Source organism: Dermacentor albipictus, chromosome 5 (genome assembly GCF_038994185.2).
Source record: "Dermacentor albipictus isolate Rhodes 1998 colony chromosome 5, USDA_Dalb.pri_finalv2, whole genome shotgun sequence".
Classification (NCBI taxonomy): Eukaryota; Metazoa; Arthropoda; class Arachnida; order Ixodida; family Ixodidae; genus Dermacentor; species Dermacentor albipictus.
Genome location: NC_091825.1, coordinates 13,895,000 through 13,919,506, shown reverse-complemented (window position 1 = coordinate 13,919,506; position 24,507 = coordinate 13,895,000). Strand labels below are relative to the sequence as shown.

General features: G+C 46.3%; 1 protein-coding gene and 1 pseudogene across 2 annotated transcripts in view; both read right to left on the bottom strand.

Annotated features, from left to right (window-relative positions):
* Positions 1-353: 353 nt before the first annotated feature.
* On the bottom strand, positions 354-2,376 carry LOC139060256 (uncharacterized; annotated as a pseudogene).
* Positions 2,377-9,509: 7,133 nt separating this feature from the next.
* LOC139059844 (formylglycine-generating enzyme) overlaps positions 9,510-24,507 on the bottom strand; it is a 148,698-nt gene continuing 133,700 nt past the window's right edge. For both annotated transcript variants that reach the window (XM_070538280.1, XM_070538279.1), the window contains exons 8-9: positions 11,418-11,477; positions 9,510-10,269 (exon numbers count right to left, since the gene is read on the bottom strand). In XM_070538280.1, coding sequence (XP_070394381.1) covers positions 10,138-10,269; positions 11,418-11,477 — 192 coding nt within the window. In that variant the 3' untranslated portion in view covers positions 9,510-10,137. The remainder of the gene's footprint in view (positions 10,270-11,417; positions 11,478-24,507) is intronic.

Genomic DNA, 24,507 nt, shown 5'->3' with positions numbered 1-24,507 from the left:
AAGGAGAGACAGCGCTGCACTGATAAGCAGTCATTGGGGTCCATCCGCAAGTGCCGCTCGCCAGCATTCAAGGCGCCTCTTTGTCTCTGCGACTACGGATATGGCCTCGAGCTCCACCACTGAAAAAGCTGGCGCCACCGTCGGCGTGACGTGCTAGGAGGGATCACGTGGACGTCACGGCCGCGTCGGCTGCTTCGTGCGCGCCGAAGCGAGCTGAAAACGAGTTTAAATTCCATCGAACGCTGCGCTCCTCATTCCTTTACAACGCTTAAAAGCACTACAATAGGTAGTGGCTGCCTTTGAAGGCGCGCAACATGGTAAGCTACTGCTCGGTGCCGCAACGCCGGACGTACTCAACGGACCCCGGTGTGAGCCTTACTCCCACGTAGCTGCAGGACAAGCTGCGGGAAGCTTGGCTCGCGAAACATAAAACCTGCAAACAGTCATCGGCTACAACTCGGGTATGCAGCAAGCAGAGACGCGAGGAAGATTTCTGCTACGCTGCGATCTTCGGAAAACGCGCACTGAGACGCTCGCCCGAGTCCGCTGCCCGACTAATGTCATGACGGTTTGGTCGATGAACTTGTCGATGCTATAGATACTGGCAAGTTCAGTGGAGTGGAAAGGCAGCGGTAAGAAGCACATTTAAAAAAAAGCATGGCATTTGGTCATGTTTGTGTTATGAATTAATGCACTGGATTACAAAAAAGGAGCAGAGGGAAATTGCACGCTGAGAGCACCGATAAACATGCAGTGCGACGCAACTCAAGAAATAGTATTTAAAGGTCAAAGAATTTAGAAGAAAAAAAGATTGAATCGTCGCGACGGCACATCACAGTCCCCGTAGGCGTCGAAGTCTCTACAATGAAATTATTTTTGAACAGCTCTGATAGCGCCCACGTAACAATGGTTGCTTGTATACTGCCAAATGTTCATATTCTGCGGCCTAAAGCTCATGGCACGGTGCGAAAACGCGCGCGCGGAGAAAGCGAAACAGTGCGCGGACAAGCATGCAGACGCGCAGTCGGTCGCTGCGAATCTGCGCGATCGCTGCATTGAGGCTTCGTTCTATTACACTCCATTTAGTTATACAAACACTATAAGAACATATTTCGCATAGTTTGCTCTCAGCGTTTACCTACCTTTCAGCAAGAAGCCGGTTCGGGAGGCTCGATCGCGGCGACCGCGCGCAGTGGCGTTCACTGTACGTATTCGGTAAAGAGATAGCGTCTGTAAACGATTGTGTGCTTTCAGTTTGCTCAAGATTTTTATTTAGACAATAAGAAACTTCTCTCGTTTCGAAAGTACTTACAGAAATGTCCGGGAGAGCTCGCGCGTGGTGTTTTCAGTGAGCGCTGACAGCAAAACCTATGAGGAGCGCGTCAAGTGATCCCTCATACTACGCCAGCGAGGCGCTTCCGATAGATGGCGACTCCGTAACTCCTCGCCGCCACCACATGCACCATCCGCTCTACTAGTCTGTTCGAAACCAAGGGCAGCCGCCAGAGATAAACCCTGCGCGGCAGATGGCCCGATGCCCTCACACCGTAGCACCACATGTTCAATATTTTCGTCCGCTTGCCCGCACGCCCGACACCCCGCATCACTCACATCACTGTTTATGCTTCGAAGGCGCACACGTGTACGGAGCGCACCAGCTCTTGCTTCAAAGAGCAACCTACTCCCGAGTGAATTGTAATACAGGTGCACCATGCCAATAGAGTTCTTATGACATCGGTACACTGCCAACGTCGACTTTGCTGCCATATTTCGTATCCAACGTGTTTCTTCTTCATCTTGTACTCGTTGCCGCGCCTGTTTTATCCAATCCGCCGGTGAGTTTGCACTGATAGGGGAGCGAAACAGGCCATACTTACTTTTAATGCGGTATAAGCGCCTCACCCACGGCGTGCGCATACATATCGCCGACAGGTAATCGAATACACGCCGCGCCCACCGCTCTCGAGGCATGTCGAGCAGGCGGCCAGGGTATGCGATCTTGCTGACCGCCTCCCGAGCCTCAAAGCTCGACCAGCCACCGCACCATGGCAGCCGAGAGCTATCCGGCCAACCTCTCGCTGGCGTCGCTCCAGCCACTCTCGCGTGGGCGCCGAGAGGCAAAGCACAGCATTCGCAAAGGTTAGCGCCGGTACATGGATGATTTTCCATAGGTCACGGACCATCACAAACCGGTTGCAGCCCCACAGACATCGGCGACGAAGGATGCACTGCGCCCGAAGTGCTTTCTGGCGGAGGATGTCCTCTTGGTGGCCCCAGAGCTCCAGTTCACTTGATATTAGGACTCCCAAGTATCTGTATTTCGAGCACACCATCAGCACCTCGTCTCCCAGCCTAATTTAGCCCTCATCCATGCCTGGGCCCGCGACGGGGACTAGTGCAGATTTATTGCAGTTAAAGCAGAGCCCAAGGCGATTTATCTCTGCCTGACAGATGTTAATGAGCGCCTGTAGGTCCTGCGGGCACTGTGCCATCAATACAAGATCGTCAGCAAAAGCGAGACCAGGTAGTCTACACCTCTCATCCATGCCCATTGTATTAAGTTTTAGCTGGAAACCGAGACCACTACTGAGAAGTTTGCGTTCTAGGTTGGCCACATACAGGATATATAGCAGTGGAGATAGAGGACATCCCTGGCGTAGTCCCTTCGTCACCTTGACAGGTGCAGATAGTGCATCCCCAAAGCGAGCAATGGCAATGTTGTTTCTCTACAGGCGCTGCACTATAGCTAGTAATGTAGCCGGGATTTCCATAGCAGACAGACAGTCAAAAAGTGCACCGTGTGGTACACTGTCATATGCCTTTTCTACATCTGGAAAGCAGCACAGGAGGGAGTGCTGCTCTTTCTTGGCAATCGCCACACACTCACTAAGCACAAACAAATTGTCCTCTAGTCGTCGACCTGGACGAAAACAATTCTGCATCTCCGTAAGCAAATGCCTTGCCTCTGCCCACCTGCTTATCCACTCTTTTAAGATTCCTGCAAATAGCCTGTAGAGCACGCTAGTAACTGTCAGTGAGCGGTAATCTTCAATAAGATCAACTTGACCTCCTTTCTTCGGTATAAACACTACACGGCCAAGCTGCCAGTCCCTTGGGATTGGCGCACCTTCAATGATCTCGGTGAACAGTCCAGCAACCTGTTCCTTCGTCTCCTTACCGAAACCTTTTAGCACTCCTGCTGGCAGGCCATCCAGTCCAGCTGCTGTACTGGCACTGACATGTTTCAATGCACGATCAACTTCACCTTCGCTGACTTGCCACCGCACACCCAAACCCTCGTCTGGCAACTCCCTTGCAAAAGTCTCGTGTTCAGGCACATGGGATGATTCTCCTCCAGCTGCGGCCACGCTTCCCTCTTCTTGGCCATAAAAGCAGCGCAAGTGGGAGGTGAGATGTTTTCCAAGCTCTGTAATTGGTTCTCCAGTGACCGAATTTCGAAACTGAACAGGGGGTCTATCAGTCCAATCCAAGGACTGGACATATTGCCAGAACTTCTGCCCTGCAGATTTACTTTCCGCTTTTAGAGAAGAAAATAGGTGAACATTATATTTGGCGATCTTTGACTGTATCAGCGTTTGCAGCTTGTGTTTGAGTTCAAGGTAGTGAGCCCAGGCAACCAAGCATGCCTCTTTGTCTCCCTTCTTGACAAGGGATCGATGTTGGCGGCTGACCTCGCGGCGAGCTTTCCACGCAGCTTTCACTTCTGCATCCCACCAAGGTTTGCGCACTACACTGTACCGTGCTTTTCCCACACCATATACCTTTGCATGACTGAGTGCAAGGCTGCCACAAAATCATCGTAAGTCTCAGCCCTAGTTCTCAGTGCACTCACCTCAAACTCATCCACGACATCTGGAGCAGCTCGGCTGGGCAAGTACTTGTCCCGTTTCTTTGGACACTGGGCACGAGGCACCAAGTTACTCGAGCAGCTGAACTCGAGTAGCAGTCTATTGTGGTCGCTGCCCAGACTGTATAAACCCTCCTCGTCAATGTCCGTCTGCCTAAGAAGGTTGTTAAGGCTTGTTGACACCAGTGCATAATCAATGGATGTGGAGCTGCCGCGGGCACACCAGGTTACCTGGCCACGACAGTGTGGTACGTCCCAGATCCGAACTGAAGCGCCGCACACCGACCGCGCTGCCAAACAGAGGGAAAAAAAAAAGAAAATGGTGATACGTCATCGATGCGAGGCTCCGCTCCTGCACGGATTGGTTGTGAAAACAGTCGCACCCAATTGTACACAATCGAGGTCGCCATTTTGACCTGTGTCATGGAAGGAGGCGTTGATCGCGTCGGCCGTATCGGTGTGCGGCATGATGTCATCGCGATGGCACCAAGCAGGAGATGCCACTACAGAGCCGCTTTCAAGCGAAAACTTGTGATAGCCGCAAAGGCATCGTCGAATCTTCAAGCCGGGCGGGACTTCGGCGTCGACGAGAAAAACGTCCGTCGTTGGAGGGGACAACGACAGCAGCTTTTTGCGTGCGCCGCAACGAGGATGGCATTTAGCGGACCAAAGAAAGGCTGTCACCACGAAGTGGAGACAGTTTTCGGCGAGAGCAGCTGCCCTTGCAGTGACAACAGAAGTGCTCCAAGCGAAAGCTAGGGAACATTAGAGGGAGCGCGGCCTAACGCCAAAGGATTTCAACGGGGGCTGGCTTCAGAAATTCATGAAGCGCTTCGGCTTCAGCCTTCGACGTCGCACTTCATTCAGAAGCTGCCAAGCGATTTCGAAGAAAAGCTGATAGCTTTTCAGCGCTACGTGCTGCGAAAGAGAGAAGAGGCAGGCTACAACCTTGGGCAAATCGGCAACGCCGACCGACGGCTGTGTATTTTGATATGCCAGTGGCGTACACCGTGAATGAAAAGGGTGCCAAGGAGGTGAAGGTGCGTTCTGCGGGCTACGAGAAGCAGCGCGCTACTGTGATGCTGTGCTGCACAGCAGCTGATGGACATAAACTCCCTCCTAATATGATATTTAAAAGGAAGACACTGCCTGCCCGAGAAACTTTCTCAAGAAATGTCATTGTGCGGGCAAATGAGAACGGGTGGATGACGGGTGCGATGGTGGAACTCTTTCCTTGTCGTCGACTCTTACCGTGGGCACTTGACTGACAACGTGAAGGCTGCGCTCGCCCAAGCGAACACGGACCTCGCTGTCATACCGGGCGGCATGATGGGCCAGTTGCAGCCACTTGACGTCTGCATTAACAAACCTTTCAAGGTTCGTCTGCGGAAATATTACGCTGACTGGTTGACTGACGAAGACCACATGCTAACGGCAACGGGCCGCATCAAACGTGCATCGCTATCGCAGCTGGCAGGCTGGGTAGCTGCAGCGTGTGACGACATCCCAGGTACTGTGATCGTGCGCGCCTTTAAATAGTGCAGCATATATAATGCGCTTGACGGTACTGAAGATAGTGTACTGTTTGAAGGTGACAGTGACAAGGAACACAGCGACGACGTTGAATGAGCTCTGCACATTCAGATTCAATAAATGCCGTTTGCATTTTGTGAACGCTGTCCTCGCTTTTTTTTGTTCGGCCTACATTCGAGTGCAGCTACTACTACTAATCAGTGCAGCATATCTAATGCGCTTGATGGTACCGAAGATAGTTTGAAGGTCACAGTGACAAGGAACACAGTGACGACGTTGAATGAGCTGTGCACATTCAAATTCAATAAATACTGTTTGCATTTTGTGAATGCTGTCCTCGCTTTTTTTGTTTGGCCTACATTCGAGGTAATATATCTTTTTTTTTTTGCTTTGGACTTTAGGGGGTCGGCTTAGAATCGGGGTCGGCCTAGATTCGAGTAAATACGGCATTTACAAGCATGGGCTTTCTCAGCAGTTGCACTTGTAGTAGACAGTGTGACCTTTGAGTGAATATTCTGTTCTTTTATGGGTGCTGGCAAACATGCTTAAAAGGTTAATGGAATAAATAAAAAGTGAGTTTTGCAAAAGGAAAATGGCCCATCTCAAACTTGCATAGTAGTGTGTTTATTGCAGCAATATGTGAACATACTTCAAAGCATTTCCGGCGAACTGTTTGTTTACCCATATTTTCCTCTGAGACCTTATTGGGTGAGACACGAAGTTCACTTTGTTGCTGCTAGGTTTTAGTGCATTAAGCTCTAATAAATGAGAGTCGAGAAATCAAAAGCATTTTGTGTACAGTTTTGTTAAATCGAGGTTTAGCTGTATTAAAAACAATGCGTCACTTGAGTGATGTATTCAGTGACGTATTCATAGTATTGCTTTTACATTCTATGAATATTGATACTCTGTTGCTCTCCACATGCGTGATAAAGGACACCAACTGGAAACGGTGCTTAAATGTGCGGCCGCAAATATTGGAAGCAGTTCAGGTAATATAACGCCACAATAACAAGCAAAACATTTTGCGTGATTTATCAAAAGGCATAAGAGAAGGCGGTCGGCCACGTGATAGCAGAGGAAGTGCGACGGTCGGGTCTTCCGCACCCCTCAGTAAAACAGCGGCGAGCACGTGACAGAGTTGAACAAGCGGCAGCCCATTGACGTTTAGTTGACGAGCAGCGTAACCTCGCCAGGGAAAGCCACACGACATGCTGGCACACATGGTGGGACACGCATGTGCACCGCCGCCACCAGAAGGCTACCTGCGGTAGCACATACAGTAACTCTAGTCTGGCACGTGCTTGCATAGTTTGTATACTTTTGCTCACGGATGTGCATTATGAAACAGTACTTAATGTCTCTATGAACGCATGAGAAAAATGAGCTAGTAATAGCCAATGATAACAACATATTGCCCAAATGTAATGAAAAAAAAAAACGGGGTATTCGCACAATAGTATTACATATGTGTGAATACCATACATGTAAGCTCTGATTCTGGCTTTTATCAAATGCTGGTTTGAATGTTGTCATGCTGAAGATGTGGTGCAGCATGTCTTTCTGATGTAAAATATTTGTTCTGTGTATTTATATCTTATTTGGTAATGATGCAATACAAAGTTGCAGTGTGCAGATTCAAAAAGCTATGCAGGATCCTTGAGTGATAGCTCTCATGACAGCCTCTGGATAAGCACAGCCAGAGCACAAAGTATTCTGTAATTTTACTTTTGATGAATGCCTTGAAACAAAAGTTGCAATAGGTGGGTGCCCTTTCGTCAGTCTCTGCCCCCTCAACAGAGTGTTGTTCTACGCAAACAAAATTATCTCTTCCACATGACAGAAATGGCTACCTTAAAATTAACACTGCAGTTGCAGTTCATATCTGTGAGCTAATTATAATGTCGCATTGGTAAGCACTCTGGTACTGGCACTGGTACTGGTACTGGCACTGGTAAGCACTTCAAGCAGTGATGCTACTGGCCCATGCAATTTTGGAGTAGCTTTTGGAGCAGACAAAAATGCATTTTGGAGCAGTCAAATATAGAATTGGAGCAAGTTTAGGAAAGCAATTGTGAACTATGTATATGGAGCTTTTCCTGTAGGCAAGCCATATGAAAGCAAACAATGGCCGCTGGTTCATAACCTCAGTTGAAATGGTCCGCATAATCGGGCGGTACAAATTCATAAACTTTCAGCAGTAAAATTAATTTCCTCGCTTTTTCCAACGCCAGAGGCATTTACCTCATTTTGCCATTTGGTGTACTTTATAACATACCTACACTCTAAGAACAGTTTACACCCTTTGGCTTGCCCCTTCTGCCACACAAAAATAATCGTCATCTGCCTTGATGCGTTTCCTTTCTTTATCGCTGCGAGCCCGGAACTTTCCAGTAACGAACGGCACGCGCGTTATCAGCATATAACAGTTTACACCCTTTGGAGTGCCTCTTCTGATAACGCGCGTGCCGTTCGTCACTAGAAAGTTCCGGGCTTGCAGCGATAAAGAAAGGAAACGCATCAAGGCAGATGACGATTATTTTTGGGTGGCAGAAGGGGCAAGCCAAAGGGTGTAAACTGTTCTTAGAGTGTATACCATCTACTTAAATAAACCGCGATGTTCAACACCAAGGGGCCATTTAAATAATTAAATTGAGGGGTTTTTACATGAAACCACGACATTGATAATGAGGCACCCCACAGGCGGGGATGGGGGGAGCTCTGCATTTTGCTCCTATCGAAATGTGGGCACCGTGGCCGGGATTTGATACCGCAACCTTGAGTTTAGCAGCGCAACGCCGTAGCCACTAAGCAACAATGGAGGGAGAGGGGCATTTCGCTCGTGCAGCTCACTGTGCGTCACACGCCATCTTTGCGATGGCCGTGCACGGCCTTTGACTGTGCAAACGCTGCCAGATTAGTCTGTGATGCGCAAATTCTGTTTGGAGCTTTATGACTGTACACGAGCTTTTGCCCTTACGTCCAGTAAGCACAAAAAACAAACTTCGTGAAAGCGTTCATGGTAATTGCCAGCATGTCCCAATCTTTTAGCCCGTGATCTCACACCAAATGACTGAGGCGGTTTCCACTGATGGCCACCCTTTGGCAACTGCCCATCAGCATGCTAGCTGGCAGCGAATTTTTGTCACAGTCGTACGATGCAGGTAGGACTAACCAGCGCCGCTTCCTCAGTATCCAGTGGTGAAAGTCGCTGTTTGGTGCATAGTCGACCAAAAGTAGCTGCTGTGCAACATTTTTAAAGCTGTGAAATTGCCTCGACAACGAAAGTCACCTGCCGTGGTGGCTTAGCGGCTATAGTGTTGGGCTGCTAGGCGTGAGATCATGGGATCGAATCCCAGCCCCGGCAGCTGCATTTCGATGAGGGCAAAATGCAAAAACGCCTGTGTCTTGTGCATTGTGAGCGTTAAAGATCCCTTGGTTGTAAAAATTAATCCGGAGTCCCCCACTATGGCATGCCTTATAATCAAATCATGGTTTTGGCAGACAAAATCCCAGAATTCATTTATTCATTGACAATGAAAGTGTAGGATGGGGGACAACTTTGTTCACGGCCCCACGTATACAACTTCGTGCGCATTATGTTCGAAAAATTGAGCAAGACACAGTACAGCAACCAAAACTTCGATCGCCATTTTACACTGGCCATTCAGGAGGGGAGTCCAGGTTCTGGCTGACATTCGCTGCCACATGAAAAGCGATGGAGTCCAATTGCCTACACAAAGAGGCAGCAGTGGCGCGAAAGGTATTGAAAGTAGTCAACAGCCCACGGAAGAAACAGCAGCATGACCCATACTTAATTGGAGAGGTTTGGCTAGGTGTGAACGCAGCCGCTAGTCCGCACCATGCCGCTTTCGATGGTGCGGACAAACGGTGTTTTGCAGACTTATTTCTGTCTTCAAAAGCCTGAGTAACCCTTTCGGTACAGTTTGGGCACAGATTTCTCATATTTTGCTGAAATGTAGCAGGATGTAGCAGAGGTTGGTCTTCTCAGCGCAGTTCGGCGCAATTGGCGCAGCGGTAGCATCACTGCCAAGGCTGTCGACCTTCGTCAGGCTACTCCGAAACAAAAGTGAGTCAACAAAACCTGAACGCTGTGCATGGTGCATTTATTCTTGTAGATCTATAAAACATGCTTATCATTAACATTTTAAGAAATGCAAGAGTAGTGCAGCATATTTTACACTTGAAAGCCAAGCCATGCTTAGTCAAGAACAAACTCATTGATGAAATAAGCACACAACCTTAGAAACTGCCTTAACCTTGCACAAGAAGTGGCTCATTACAGACCAGTTAGACAGCACATCCCACAAATGCAACAGAATGGCTTAGGAGTAGTACTTGACTTTTTCAGCACTCTCTAAGAGCAGCAGCAACTTTCGTGCAGCACACCACTCCAGGCGGTCTCTGATCTACTATTTTTCTGCTAATCCAGAAGTCGTCCTATTTAATAAAATGCATAAGATACATGACGAGAACCAACAGGGAGATGCTGTGGGGGCTGCTTTTTTTGGTGAAAATTTAGAACTTGCCACTTTTACCAAATGTTCAAACCAAGATCAACCAAAGCTCCATGTTTAACACTACCAATGATCAGCAAAGCAAGGACTCAAAGATTTCTTCCACACGAGTGGCTCCAAAGATGCGTGCAAATACTCCGCCCCATGAATGTATTAAGGATGCACACAATGGTGGTGGACTGCTTTGCCTCCGAAGCATCACAGCTCTTCCCTGTGAAGCACAGCGTCACTGGGCAACTTGTCGGCTCCACAGCGAATCCCCACATTGTAGGCACTTGTGTCGGGAGTGTTCTGGCTCCTTGCAGCGCAGCGGTAACGGTAGCAGTACGTCTGCACACACACGAGTTGAGACAATACAGCTATCAGGTACGTCATACTTGGGTGCCCCCCCCCCCCCCCCCCTTGAATTACGTGGCATAGGCATACCCTCCCCCATCTTCCACGCCATCACTCCTCACACACTTTCCTAAAGTGCCGCCAAATCAATCTTGAGACTTGACAGCTATTTGGCGGTTAACATTTTGCTGCCGTTTTCCCTCCTTTTGGATGACGGCAGTTATCGGCATCTCCTGGGATGTGAAGGCCAATTTTGTCATCGATTCGGTGCCCGCGCGATTAACTCGAGAACCGTTCAGTTGTCACCATCTATTGGAATGGTCATGTGCATCGCTATTGCTTCGTTAGTTTAATCTTCTTTGTTTAAACTGATTCAGGGACTAGGAAAGGGACTCGATATGTAGTGAGCTGGTGTTGTATGCTTGTGGAAAGAGTTGTCGCTGAAGAAAATGCCAGTTGCGTTTAACTTTTCCTTTTGCTTCCTTATTTCCTCAAGTGACAGCTTGCCGTGACGCTGGCAGGTCATCGGAATCATGTACCTATGATATGGGTTAGATATGCTGGAAAATAAAATCATGCCAAGTAGGGTCCATCATCAGACCCTGCAATAACTGTTAAACCCATAAACAATATGAATGTTACCCGTTACAACATCTGGTTTTTCCCTAATTGTACGGCACTTTTCATGCAAAATTGGCAACTGGAAACAAGAGTCGCAAGGAGTTGAGAAATTAAGTGATCTACTAAGGGAGAGAGCGGAGGCAGCAGCCAAACAGGAAGGAAAAGCAAAAATTAACAAATGAACCATTGTTTGTGAAAATTTTTATGGATCAACATGTTTTTCTTTAATAAGGAAGTAGAGGAAACGCCGCCGGAAATGGAGAATGATTCTGTGGTTTTAATGATGCTTCTACAGTTGTCAGTCAAGCCACCTGACGTAGCCACTTCTCTGCTGTGCTTTTGTGGGCGTTTTTCTAACCTTCCACGGAGGGCACAGCAAGTCTACAACCGCAGCGTCCTGTGCTCTACGTGGTTGTACGGGACTGGCACCCATGTATCGTTACGCAACTTCCCAAATAATACGAGTCAGTTTTACACTTGGTAGAGCATAAACGAGGGATCGAAATTGTCATCTAACTTGCCTTGTGGCACATGAAGGAGCCACCTTTCTTGACCTTGTCAGCACCACCTAGTGGCCCTTTCTGCAAGAAACGATGAGAAACATAATTTCAGTCTGAACTGCAAGGCCACAGACTTGAAGCACTGGGTGTACTATGTACACTACAGTTCAGTTAAACTCACTTTGGTTTAAATTATTTTCTTTTTGCCTGCAAACAATAAGGGAGGAGGAGGGGGACATTAAAAAAACTTATTTCTGTGGTTTTTGTGGGCCAAAACCATGATATGATTGTAAGGAATGCCATGGGGGTGGGGACTAATTTTAACCACATGTGCGAGGCTACAGCCACCACATCCAGTTGGGGAAGGGGCATCATTTCACGTAAGAAGGTGACATGAAGAACGGAACATGACTAGTACAGTTCTTGCGAAGAACAAAGTGTAAATAATAAAATAGTGCAAGATAATCTCAGGAGTGTAAATTAGAATGCGACAAGAAGAAGACAATGCTGTGGTGGGTTTAGGGGAAGAGCCTGTTTCGGAAGTTCAGGTAAGATAGTCAACTTTTTCTGGAATTATTTATGATTGGGCCATGAAACTGCTTTCATTTTCTGGAATGCTATTCCAGTGGGTTACTCCAGCCAGGAAGAATTAAATGCTCAATGCAGAGGTCCAGATGGTCCTAAGGAACAGCTGTGTTTTGAGCAGGAAGATGTTCACGAGTATGGTTTTGAGGGTAGAAAAACTAAAATGCCATGGTTGAATGCGGTTAGACCAAGTCTGTTGAGCGATAGCATAGTTTTGCTTGCTCTGGAAAAGGACACAAATGCCGCTTGGTACCGCCAGCAACTACCGCATCTACAAGTGCACCACAAGACAACACAGATGATGCTTGGCACAGCAGCAGCAGTGAGCGAATTGACCTTCGTGCTGTGTCTCGCTTCAACGCAAATCAAGTGTTGAAAGCACAGCATAGATGAAGCTACCAGCACTCAGCACACTTTGTGCACATCGCAGATTGCTTTGAAGATATAGGCGCCCATGCGGCAGATGGAGCAACTGCTGGTAGTGGCAGGCTAAGTTTCAGTTTGAACTTGGCCGAGCTTGAAGGTCAGATTTACAGAACCACACATTTACTGGGTTTGTACCTAGAATAGTACAGCTATTGCTATAAAAAGAAAGGAGTGGAGCAGGCAAAAACTATAAATGATGTGGCAGGAGGAAAAGCATGAGAAATTCAAGTGTACATGCCACTGGTATATGTCAGAAGCAAGTGACGAGCTGGTCATCATGGAATGTTACGGCTTGTAAGCTGATCATCATGGAATGGCACGTAGTGTAATGCGGTAACAAGGACACAAGGAGAAACAGAACACAGACACAAGCACTAACTTTGAAAAACGAAATTTTAGTTTTGGAATTGCTGTACTCATATGTAAACATTACCAGTGCACAGTAATAAAAGTGCCCTTCTCCTACACTACAAGTAAGCATGAAAAAGATTCTCAAAAACAAGATCAAAAGCAGAAAACCAGTGCAGTGCATTGCAGATGTAATCACCTCTCAAGGCATGTGCAAGCACTCAAATTCTCTGGCGGACAATGGCAATGAAAGTTGACTGACACATTGGTCAGCAGCAGAAAGGGTCTGCGCTCTATTTCTATGATTACAGTTTCACATTTACTTCTGCCTACAATAGCGGTGTCTTCGGAAACATTTTGCAGTGAAACAATAGCATCGGCAGCGAAGCTTGCACTCTCTTTTCACCCGGCAGCAGCTCGCTGGTCGAGCCAGATGCTGGGCCGTGCTTGTTCCTGCTTAGCTTTCTCCATTCTTTACCTCTATCATCGCACGCTATTGCTCGGCTGCCACTTCATTGTGACCTCACGTAGCAAGCAGCGGGGAGTCCGCCTCTTTCCCCCCCCTCTCATTTACAACGCTGTCAGGGCCGCATCAATTTGGTCACAGTAGTAATAGCGAGCTTGAACAATGTGATCGGCGCCTATAAGCAGGTGTGATCAGCCTGCATCCAAAAGAAGCCAGCATGCTCACTTCATGCTCGCCACAGAGGCGGCATCATTCTGGGCGATTGGTTTTTTAAGTAAAATTGTCCAGAATTCATTACGATACAGAAAGTAGCAGCGTCAGCTTTTTGGATGTCTGGAACCAGTTGTATGCTCAAATGACTGGTGATGAATATAAATTCACGTTGTAGTGACGGTCAAGAACAAAGTAGCAAAACTGTGAATGATGAAGCTAATTCTATATTGGGCAAACTTGTGCCCCTAAAGCAAATGACATTCAAATCACGATGATAGCAGGGAAGCTGAGGGAACACAAGCAGTACTCGTCGAAAATCTAATCTGTGGGTCAAGCACGTCAGCTTTTATGCATGACTCAACGAAGCTTCCAGCATAATGGCTAGTGCCCGCGTGCCTTCAAGAAAGTACTACACAATTCACATCGCACGTACAATCAGAATACAGAAGTGTTTAATGACAACAGACAGCGGATAGAACCATCGATAACATTAGAGAAACTTCTGATAAATTCAGGCATGTCCTGCACTGAGTGATAACATCTAACATTTGTTAGCGGGTGAAAGGCGGCCACTAAAGAAAGATAAACAAGTACACATGTCAATACCCCCCTCATAAAAAGCATCGTCCTGATGTTGAAAACACACACAAAATCAAAAAACGAAAGCACTCGTAGTAAAGAAAAGAAACAAAGTCTCAAAGTTTGTCAGCGGGCATAGAAAGGCTTAAGATGCACCACGTGAACCACTCAAGGTTGCGCGCACCACCGCCTGTGATTGCAAAATGCTGTCTGGCACGACCAATAGGTCCTCGTCGGCATATCAGGGTCCAAACCCAAACAAGGTCACCAGGTAGGTATTCCACGTAGCGTCGTCGAAGATTGTAGTGTCAGTTGTTTGTCCTTTGTTGGCTGTTGATACGCAGGCAGGCAAGTTGTGCTTCATCGGCATGCTGCAGGTAGGTGGTGACATTGAGATTTTCTTCATCAGTAGTGTGTGGCAGTATATCATCGAGAGTCATCGCCAGGTTCCTGCTGTAAACCAGCTTGAACGGCATGATCTGCATTGTTTCTTGCACCGCTGCGTAAGTGAAGGTTACATAGGGGAGGACCACATCCCAGGCCTTGTGTTCAACGTTGACATACATGGATAACATGTTTGTGAGAGTCTTATTCATGTGCTCTCTAAGGCCACTCATCTGCAGGTGTGTGGTAGTCAGTTGTCCTGCGGTGACATGTCTAGCTGTATTGCAGGATGGCTAGAGTAAGTTCCGCTGTAGAAAGCAGTTCCTCTGTCAGTGATCAAGACTTCTGAGAAACCGTGTCATAACAGGAAGTTCTCAATTAATTTTGAAATTTCGGCTGCGGTACCTTTGGGTGGTGCTTTCGTTTCGGCATGGGTAACATAGTCGGTGGCCATGACGATCCACTTATTCCCGGATGTTGACATCGGAAATGGCCCCAACAAGTCCAGATCTGCTGGAATGGCCGACAAGGTGGCTCAACAGACTGCAGAAATCCCGCTGGCCAATGGTTTGTGGTGTCTTTCATCGCTGGCAGTCTCGGGATGTCTTGACACAGAGGGCAACATTGGTGGTTAGGTGCAGCCAGTAATACATCTCTTGTATCCTCGATAGTGTACAGGAGTATCTGAGGTGCCCAGCGGTCAGATCATCATGTATTGGCATGTAGAACCTCTGGACACAATGCTGAGGGCACAACAAGAAGGTTGTTGTTGTTGGTGCGGACTGGTGAGAAGTTCTTCTTTATGAGGACGTCGTTTCGCAGGGAAGACCACGACAATCCTCACCTAATTGCCCTAGGGACAATGTCAGTGTTGTCTTCCAAGTATTCGGTGATACTTTTATGCTCCAGATTGGCACGTTGCTGTTCAGTGGTGCTTACTGTTCCCAGGAAGCCGTTGTCATCCTCGTCGTTTTGTGGCGGTGGGTCAATGGGGTGGTGTGATACAGTCGGCATCAGAATTCTTCCGTTCGGACTTGTAGATGACGGTAATGTCAAATTTTTGGAGTCTCAGACTCCATCTTGAGAGGGACCCTAAAGGGTTAATCTTTCAGTTTGCCAGCCAACACAAGGCATGGTGGTCGCTTACAACTTTGAAGAGCCTGCCATATAGGTAGTGGCAGAATTTCATGGTAGCCCAAATGATGACAAGGCATTCTTTTTCTGTCATAAAATAACTGGCATCCACTTTTAACAGTAATGAGCTAGCATACAAATAAAGACACTTTCAAATATGCGTTTCGTTTGGACTAGGACAGGGCCGTGGCTTAGGCTGCTTGCGTCAGTGTGGATTTCGGTGTTTGCGTGTTCATCGAAGTGGGTGAGTATTGGTAGTGACTACAGGCGTCGTTTAAGCTCTTTGAATGCTTTTATTTATGGCGTTTCCCACTTGAACTCAATGTTGGATTTTGTCACTGTCTCAGCGATGCGTGAAAAGTCTGACAAAGTGCCTTTAATAGGCGCACAGGCCAAGAAATCTTCACACCCCCTTCTTGTCGGCAGGCTGTGGAAAGTCAGCAATGGCAGATGTCTTCAGCGGATCAGGATGGATTCCAGATCTGCTGATGACGTGGTCCAGGAACAGAAGCTCATTGTAAGCGAAGCGACACTTTTCCAGCTTCAGGGTGAATCCTGATGACTTGATGGCCTCTAGTACTGTCCCAAGCCGCCTAAGGTGATCGTCGAAACTCCCAGAGAATTACAACATCGTCCAAGTGACGAGACAAGTCTGCCATTTTAACCCTGCTAACACTGTGTCCATCACGTGCTTAAACGTTGCAGGTTGTGAGCACAGTGCCAATGGCATGCCCTTGAACTCATAAAGGTCGCCGGGCATGATGAATGTGGTCTTGCGATCCCCATCATTGACCTTTATTTGCCACTAGCCAGTCTTGAGATCAATGAGAAATACTTAGCGTTGCAGAGCCAGTCCAATGCGTAAGTCTAGCCATGGGAGTGGGTATATGTCCTTCATAGTTCAGCGGATGATGATCCACGCAGAAACACAGGGTTCCGTCTTTTCAAAGCACTGTCCTTAGGTGCCCGTTCCTACGGCAAGCGTCGATGTAACCGAGTGAACAAGCACAGCAAAGGATGAAAGAGCGAATGCGGAGCACAGTGTGGGATGAAAGACGTGTGGAGAAATGTGGAGGAGGAGGGCATGGCAAAAGCGTGAGAAATGTAGTGCGGCGACGATGCTATGAGATGATGCCAGAGTAGCAGCGTGCATCGTCTGACATCTTGGAGGTCTGTCTGCGGTGGCTGCTGTGAATTGCGCTCATGCATCATTCACGTGCTGCCCCTTGCGATCTCCAGATTAGCGAGGCAGTCATGCCACACTTCGCTCCGTTTGCAATGTGCAGCACGAAAGAGATTGTCCACGCCAGGCACCATATCGTGAAATGAAAATGCGTAAAGAGCTGCGCTCAAATTTCGCATTAGGTAGTATCGTAATCGTCTGCGACTTTTTTCTTCACAAAGACTACAGGCTCTTTGAAGGCTAAATGATTTTGTTGTGTAGCATTTCATCGACTTGATGCTTGATAGCTTCTTGTTCCTGCATCAAAACTCAGTACGGGCTCTAGCAAAGGGGCAGAGCGCATGCTTCGGTTATTATGCGATGCTTAGCAACTGATCTTTGTTGAATCCTCGATGACATCGAAAAGCAGTCTTCATTTCATCGGAGAAGACTTTTAAGCTGTTTCTGCTTACTCATGGGGAGACTCAGATTCATGTGGAAGGCTGGTTCAGGAACTATGGCTGTTAATGTAGAAGCAGCAGAACCAGAGGAAAACACATTGCTGCTTTCTACAATTTCCTTGATGTATGCGATCGTCATGCCCTTGATTAGGTGTTTGTACTCCTGGTTGAACTTTGTTAGCGTTACTTTTGCTTTTCCTCCATGCAGTAGGGTGATTCCTCCAACGACGCAAATCACAGTCCAGCAGCAGATGTTGGTCGCCCTCAATGATGCCTTCTATGTCTCCCGGTGTATTGGTGCCGATGAAAATTATGATACTGGAGCGAGGCGGGACGCCAACTTGATCGTCAAGCCCACTCAAGGCATGGTGACTGCGAGAGCTCTCTGGCTACATCACATGGTCTTTGGATAGCATTTTCAACTTGGACTTAGGTCGATGATTGCGCCGTGCTGGCTTAGTAAGCATAGGCGTATCAACTGAGGGGGACTCTCAGAAATGGGGGCAGAATAGGCCATTTGGCTCCCCACCTTTGAAAGTTCGAAATACGCCACCTGGAGTTTTGACCAAGATCACTCAAGTCTACAGATAGTCACTTGAGGTCCTAATAATGGTGGTCTGGCCTTTCCACCGCCTGCATGCAGAGTATTGGTCACATTGGTTCTTCAGGGCATTTATCACTGGTATGTATATAGCACACAGGGTCTACTCGGTTCCAGCTGGTAAATCGCTCCACCCATACACGTCCGCAGTAATCTTTCAAGACTTGATCTAGGCTCAAAGTGTTCGCTTCTCACTGCCGGCGCCCTTCATCAAGCCAGCGTTGTGACAGTGAGTGCTCGTGGTCATTGAGTGAGATTGTTTATTTGCATGTGCGTGCGTGACACCATGCTTGCGTACCTGCGGGTGGGGAAAGCATATCCCTCCCCACACAGTCAGGAGTGAAAGAGCAAAGTAGGCCATCTGCGTCCCCCCTGCGCACGCACACACACACACACACACACACACACACACACACACACACACACACATGCATGCACTTGTGAAAGCGGGCACTGTTGGCTGCACACTGTCAAATCCAACAAAACAATTGGTGACAAGTTTTCTCTAACAGTTATGCCCACATAGGTATGATTTCTTTATTATGTATCCCTTGCTTGGGCAGCTAGGGTTTTATTTCAAGCCTCGCCACCATGTGCATTAGCAGATGACATTCCGCCAGCCACACTAAACAGTTTAGAGTAACCATACTTTACAGTGCAAGCTGCCTGCGGGACTGTGCCTTGCAAGCCTGCACTGCTGAGAAAGCTGTCACTGGGTAGTGCAATACAAGTTTAATTGATCATCCCTTGCATCATCCCGTGTTTGTGAGGCTATCTAACCTAATGGTCTTTGAAAACAATCAGATTTGCTTTTTATAATTTTAGCAATTTTGTTGATGGATTTAGTGACTTTTTTGTCTGTTTATGACAAAATTTTCTATTTAGCAATCAGTGACTTTTTCTAGTAACGTTAATGAACAAGTGGCAATGTTTTAATGAATTAGGAGTTTCAAAGGCTGCTTCAAAAATGGCCTTCTAGAAAGCATTTTAACATTCAAAGGCTACATGTAAGCGGCAGAAACTCTCTTCTCTGTATGACACATAGGTTCTGTGACCATGACGAACCAATGGTTGCCTTCACATACTGATTGTGCTTCACAGCACAGTGGTTAACACAGCCTTCACATTGCGCTCACTAAACTGATGTTTCTTTATTATCTGCAAAACCTATTTGAGTACGTTTAACCGCTGCGGGTTCAGCCATGTCACTAAATCCATTCGATTGAGGGACGTGTGTGCAAGCATGTCAGAGAGTTAATTTACGAAAACGAAATGGAAGAAATTTTGTGTTCAGATTTAGAACAGAGTCACAGCTGGTGATTAAGACATATTGGCTGCGTAAAAAGGCGTAAATATTGAAGCGGCTGGGCTCGTTCACGCATGTCTGATAAAATTGCTTGTTTCTCGAAACTTTTCGACCAACCAGTACTCCATGGCAGCTTTCAGGTAGATCAAGGACTAAAATGTGGTATTTGAGCTGTACAATGCTGGGGTAATTGTCCTCACCATGGCAATGTGCGGCCACGCGTGTTCCACAGAATCTTGTTTCTGCTACCATGAATGTCGAGAAGGACAAAATATTTAGGGATAATATGTACACTAAGTGGTTTTCTATGCTAGGAAAAATATGTTGCTTGTGTTCTTTTGAGTCATGCTGTATTTGTAACCTTCCAATCTGAAGATAATGAAAAACTTAGGCTGTCATAATCTGTTATGTCACTATTACAGGCAGGCGAATATTGACTTTTTCAAATACGAATAGTAAGTATCAAATATTGAATAGACAAATGCAGATGCGCATATTTACAGCAGCAATATTTATTTCGGTAAAATTAGGAGCACTCTTGTACTGAATAGACAGTCAACTATCACGGACAATTAGGATAATCTTAAACACAATATCACTACAACTATCATGAGAAGAATTGCACGAATAGCCGCTTGACACCTTCAGAGTCTAGTGGCAAACAAGCTTTACATGAACTACAGGCTGCTGTATGAACAGCTTTTCAAAAACGCTAAACAAATAGTTGTTGGAGAAATATCAGAAGCTATGGAAAAGGAAAACAACAAGCTAATAAAATATTTTTTGCCCTAGATACAGTAAAGGCCCTCTTACAAGGAAAATATCACTGCTGTAATGTAGAATATAAAGCTGCTACATGACTAGACTGCAAAAGACTAATTGGCAGGCCGGAAGCAAAAATAACTGGTTGTCATGCAATGGATGAAAGGAAGGTGAACCAAGGGACACAATTTTGCAAGGCCACCATTTTTGTAAGTATGCTTGCACATTTTTTAGTCACAATGATATGAAACCAACAGAGAATGTAGAAAAGGAAAGCATAGGCAAAATTATTATTAGTTTTTGACTGAAGTGTAAAAATGAGAAGCTAAAGGGAATGGCAGGAAAAAACAACTTGCTGATGGTGGGAGCCAAACCCACAGCCTCCGCATTATGTACACATCGCACTATGTATTGTGCTACTGTGACGGCAATTTCCACATCCATGCTTCCCTTGGTATGTATGTATGCTGTTGAGATCTAACCCAAGGAGTATTAACCAGCGCCACACATCCACCAAAAAACTGAAAACAAAAGTTTCCATTACCAGTTTTGTTTCCGCATAGCTTCAAAAGTTTTTTCGCTGTTTTGCTTCTGATAATTATAATTTTTGATACTTTGTTCAGCAGGTGGAGAACAGTAACCCATTTCAACAGTTAGTTCTTGCGAAATATTCGGGTGGTATCGATATTCGGAAATATTGAATACTAGATGTTCATTTTCAAATACAAATAAAATATTACACACCAACCAGTATTCATATTTGAAACTTTAAATATTTGCCCACCCTATAGGAAATACATTAGTAAAGTTAAAGCCCTCTTCTATGCCCTGCTGGTAAATCCACTGTTTTCTTTCAGTTGCATGGACATTAGACCAACTTGAAACGTCTAGGTAAATGATTTACTTTGCATTAGCTTATATTAGAGTCTCCCAAAACACACATGTTCTTCAAATCCATTTTGCAGTTCTAGTGAAAATTTTAGTGACTTTTTTGTCTCACTTCAGCAATACGCTTCAGAAAATAGACAATACTAGACATGGTTCATAATGTGTAATTGAATACCAGATCTGTCAATGACAAAGATAACCTTTGCTGAAGCATTTCTCAGCCTTTTTTATTGCAATGGTATAATCGGGTAATCAGCAAGTGAAGCAATCTTTATAGTACGTGCAACCTGGGCCTGCTCTGAGTATGCTCCGACCAGTCATAAACATGAACTTCTGCATAACCCCAATGAATATTTTACAATAAATCAATGTAAATCTACTTAACACCCTCCCACCCATGCTGCACGCCAGCTTGCTCCGCTGCCCTTGGCCCTCCATGTCAGGCTTTGGGGCAAAGCACACGAAAAACGAATGTGTACTGCAGGAGTGAAAGCGGAAATTATATACAGGTTTACAGCAACGGAGTTTCCGTTGTTGGTGCGGTGTCAGTGCCAACAGGGTAGCGGTGGCAGAGTGATTCCGGGCGACATGTACTGCAACGATCACTTTCGATCCGCAACCCTTGCAAACCTTCCCTCTTTTATATATATATATATATATATATATATATATATATATATATAAGAAAATATATGTATTTACAATATATACAGGTGCAGCTCGGTGACCAGAGTAACACCATCAACCGATCTTCGAGACACTTCAATCTCCTCTTCACCTGCCAACGTCAATTTGTCCACAGCCTCCTTAACCAAGGCAAGCATCTCAGAAGCGGTTTTGCCCAGGTGAAAGCAAAATTTAATTGCATACCGCTGCTCCAGCAAACGTTCAATTTTTGACGTTTGCTGCCGTGTAAAAAACTTGAAAATAGCTTTTGTGCCATTTCAGATCCTGGCTGCATCAGAGCTCGGACGCGATGGCTGCTTGGTGCGTTATTTAACTTAGAACCCCCACCACAAATCCCGCCTCTGGGTAGCGGGCGACTGGCGACTGCAGCGCCACGCGGCAGGCAGTCTCATTACTTTACAGACAAACTCTGTAGGTATGTGCGACTGGGAATGTGCCAGTCTACAATTACGAAAAGATCCCTTAAATTTCTCTGTTGCTATATGGAACCAAACTCATGTCACATGGGACAGCAACGCAGCCCGTTTAGCAGGCTGTGGCACAAATGCACTGGGTATGTGCTGCCCTTTAATGAACCTCTCCCTAACTTGGGTCACTGAGCATGTGCCACTGAGTGTGCGGAAAGCCACAGAACAATTCACAGCATCTGAAGCCACCAGCACGCCATGCTTCTTGTCTCGGAGGCCATGCGCATACTTCTCATCAGTGCCACCAGATGGTGCTGTGTCTCCAGAAAGAAGCGCGAGAGAGGAGCCTGGTTGCCGCATGATGCATTTCTCCGTGCTTCGAGGCACCAGTGTACCACGCTACTCATCTCGGAGGCTTTGCAGTGGTGCTGCCAGGTGACGCCAAGAGTTCTTAAAGAAGTGCAAAAGAGGAGCCTTGCTGCAGTACATGCCTCATACATAACTTGCTTTGAATGCAGCAATACGTTGGGTCACTATATCAATTCAATGCTGAAGCACTGCTGTTGGCAGTGATTGCAAGATGGTTCTGTTGCAATTAAAAAAAAGATCAGCTTTGCCATACACTGGATGCAAATGAAAAACATTTAAATTATGGGTGTCATTATGACAGTCATAAACGAGCTCTGAAAATCAGGCATACTACAATAAAGTCATAAAAGTTGCATCATTGTGAAATCCTTTAATTAACTGTTATCGTTGCAACTGCAGTGTTCACACAGGCAGAGGCAGTTTAATAGCAGTCTGTAATGGCATTCTCCCTGTGTTCCATTGCATGTTGAGTTTGTGTATGTCTTTATTTTGTGGATCAATCCTCAGAAACAGTGCAAGTCTAATGGAAAAATAAAGCTCTGCACTTGTCTGGCTGTATTAGCAACAATTTGGATTAAATCATGCGTGATTTATGGTTTCACATTACCTTTAATTGGAATGACGTGTTCAAAATAGCTATGATAAATAAACTTAAACACTTCCTGAACCACTCCTTGGACTTGGTGAAAGAACATTCTCCACATTCACTGCTTTGAACACTTCAGCTAAATTTTGCAGTCATGTGCAATGCGAAGTCACCTTTTTTTCAAACTCTTTTCTCTTTTTCCTTTCAACAGATCTCTTTTCAACAGAAGCCTTCTCCTCAAAATATTGGGCTGCTTTATTTCGTCATATCGCAGATTCCCATATGCGGCGACTATTGGCCAATGCAATAGCTGATATCAACCAAGGGTTTTGGATCAGTGCTGTTCTTTTTACTGTTACTGTATATATTTATTGATGCAGTTTATTAAACAGGTTCAAGTAAGCAAAAATATGCTTTTGAATTTTTTGTGATTACGTACTTCTGGAAGAAGTCGACTATTGTCTAGTCATGCTTGTTGGGGCTGCCCACCTAGGAATTAAAGTTTGACCACTCTGCTTATCGGTGTTGTAGTCACCAGGTCTCGCTAATTTCGACTAGTTTGAACACTCAACCACTGCGAATGCCACCATTACGCCTGGATCCCGTCTGGCACCACAGGTCAACCAAGCTGTTTGGACAGCAGTTTTAGATCAACTTGCTCAACTAACGTTGCTCATTCAGAATTGCCTGCATCATGGCTAATTCTCTGCAGTAGCTGTCACAGGATGGAATTCTACAGTGGAATTGTCGGGGCCTAAACTCCAAGTTAGGAGAAATTAAAACCAAGCTTCAGTACAATAAGCTACATGTATGGGCACTGCTTATTCAAGAGCATAATAAGCTATGCTCCCTGTCCAATTTTAATGGGTATCATAACCCATCTATTAGAGATAGACGTGCTACTACAATGGCTTCAGCTCCAGGAAAAGCTGCAGTTTATATATCATCGCATATTGCTCACACAGTGATTGATCTGGAGCCATGGTGTAGTGGTAATCAAGAAGTTGTCGGGGTCCTGACACGACCAGTGAAGACTCCTGTCATTCTAGTGTCATTCTACGCCAGACCGCAGCGCACACATTTGAACTTGGGGTGGATAGCCCATCTCCGGTCTGCGTACCCGGGAATTCCTATTCTTGTGGGTGGAGACTTCAATGCCCCACATACAGAATGGGGGTACAAGTACAACTCCCGAAGAGGATATCAAGTTAAAAACATCATGAGCGATGCCACTTTTACACTGCTGAACCATCACACTGTGGCTACCTGTGCTGTACCCACAGTATCTAGAACAAACGCTCCAGACCTCACGTGGTGGTTAGGTCCTGGAATGCCGCAGTGGCGGGTGGAACCAGATACATGCGGCAGTGATCATATGCCAATAATGATTGGTTTGCACAGAACGTGCATAAAGAAAATTCGATGACGAGTAACACTCACGCATTGGGATAAGTTTCGGGTATCATCGATTGATAAAGTACCCTCAGAGCCCTCAGAAATTCTTCCCGCTTTGCAAGAACTGCTACGGAGGAACACCACTGTAACCACAGTTGACGAGGAACAACCTTAACCGGACCTCACACTTTTGCAACTTTGGGCAAAGCGACGTCAGGCAGAATTGTATGCGTCGAGGAATCCCGATGCACCAGGTAGCCGTGCACGTGCTAGCCATATAGCGGCGAAGGCGCGTCAGCACGAAAAGCAACTTTCCCGACGACGATGGTATGAGTGGTGCGAGAATCTTGGA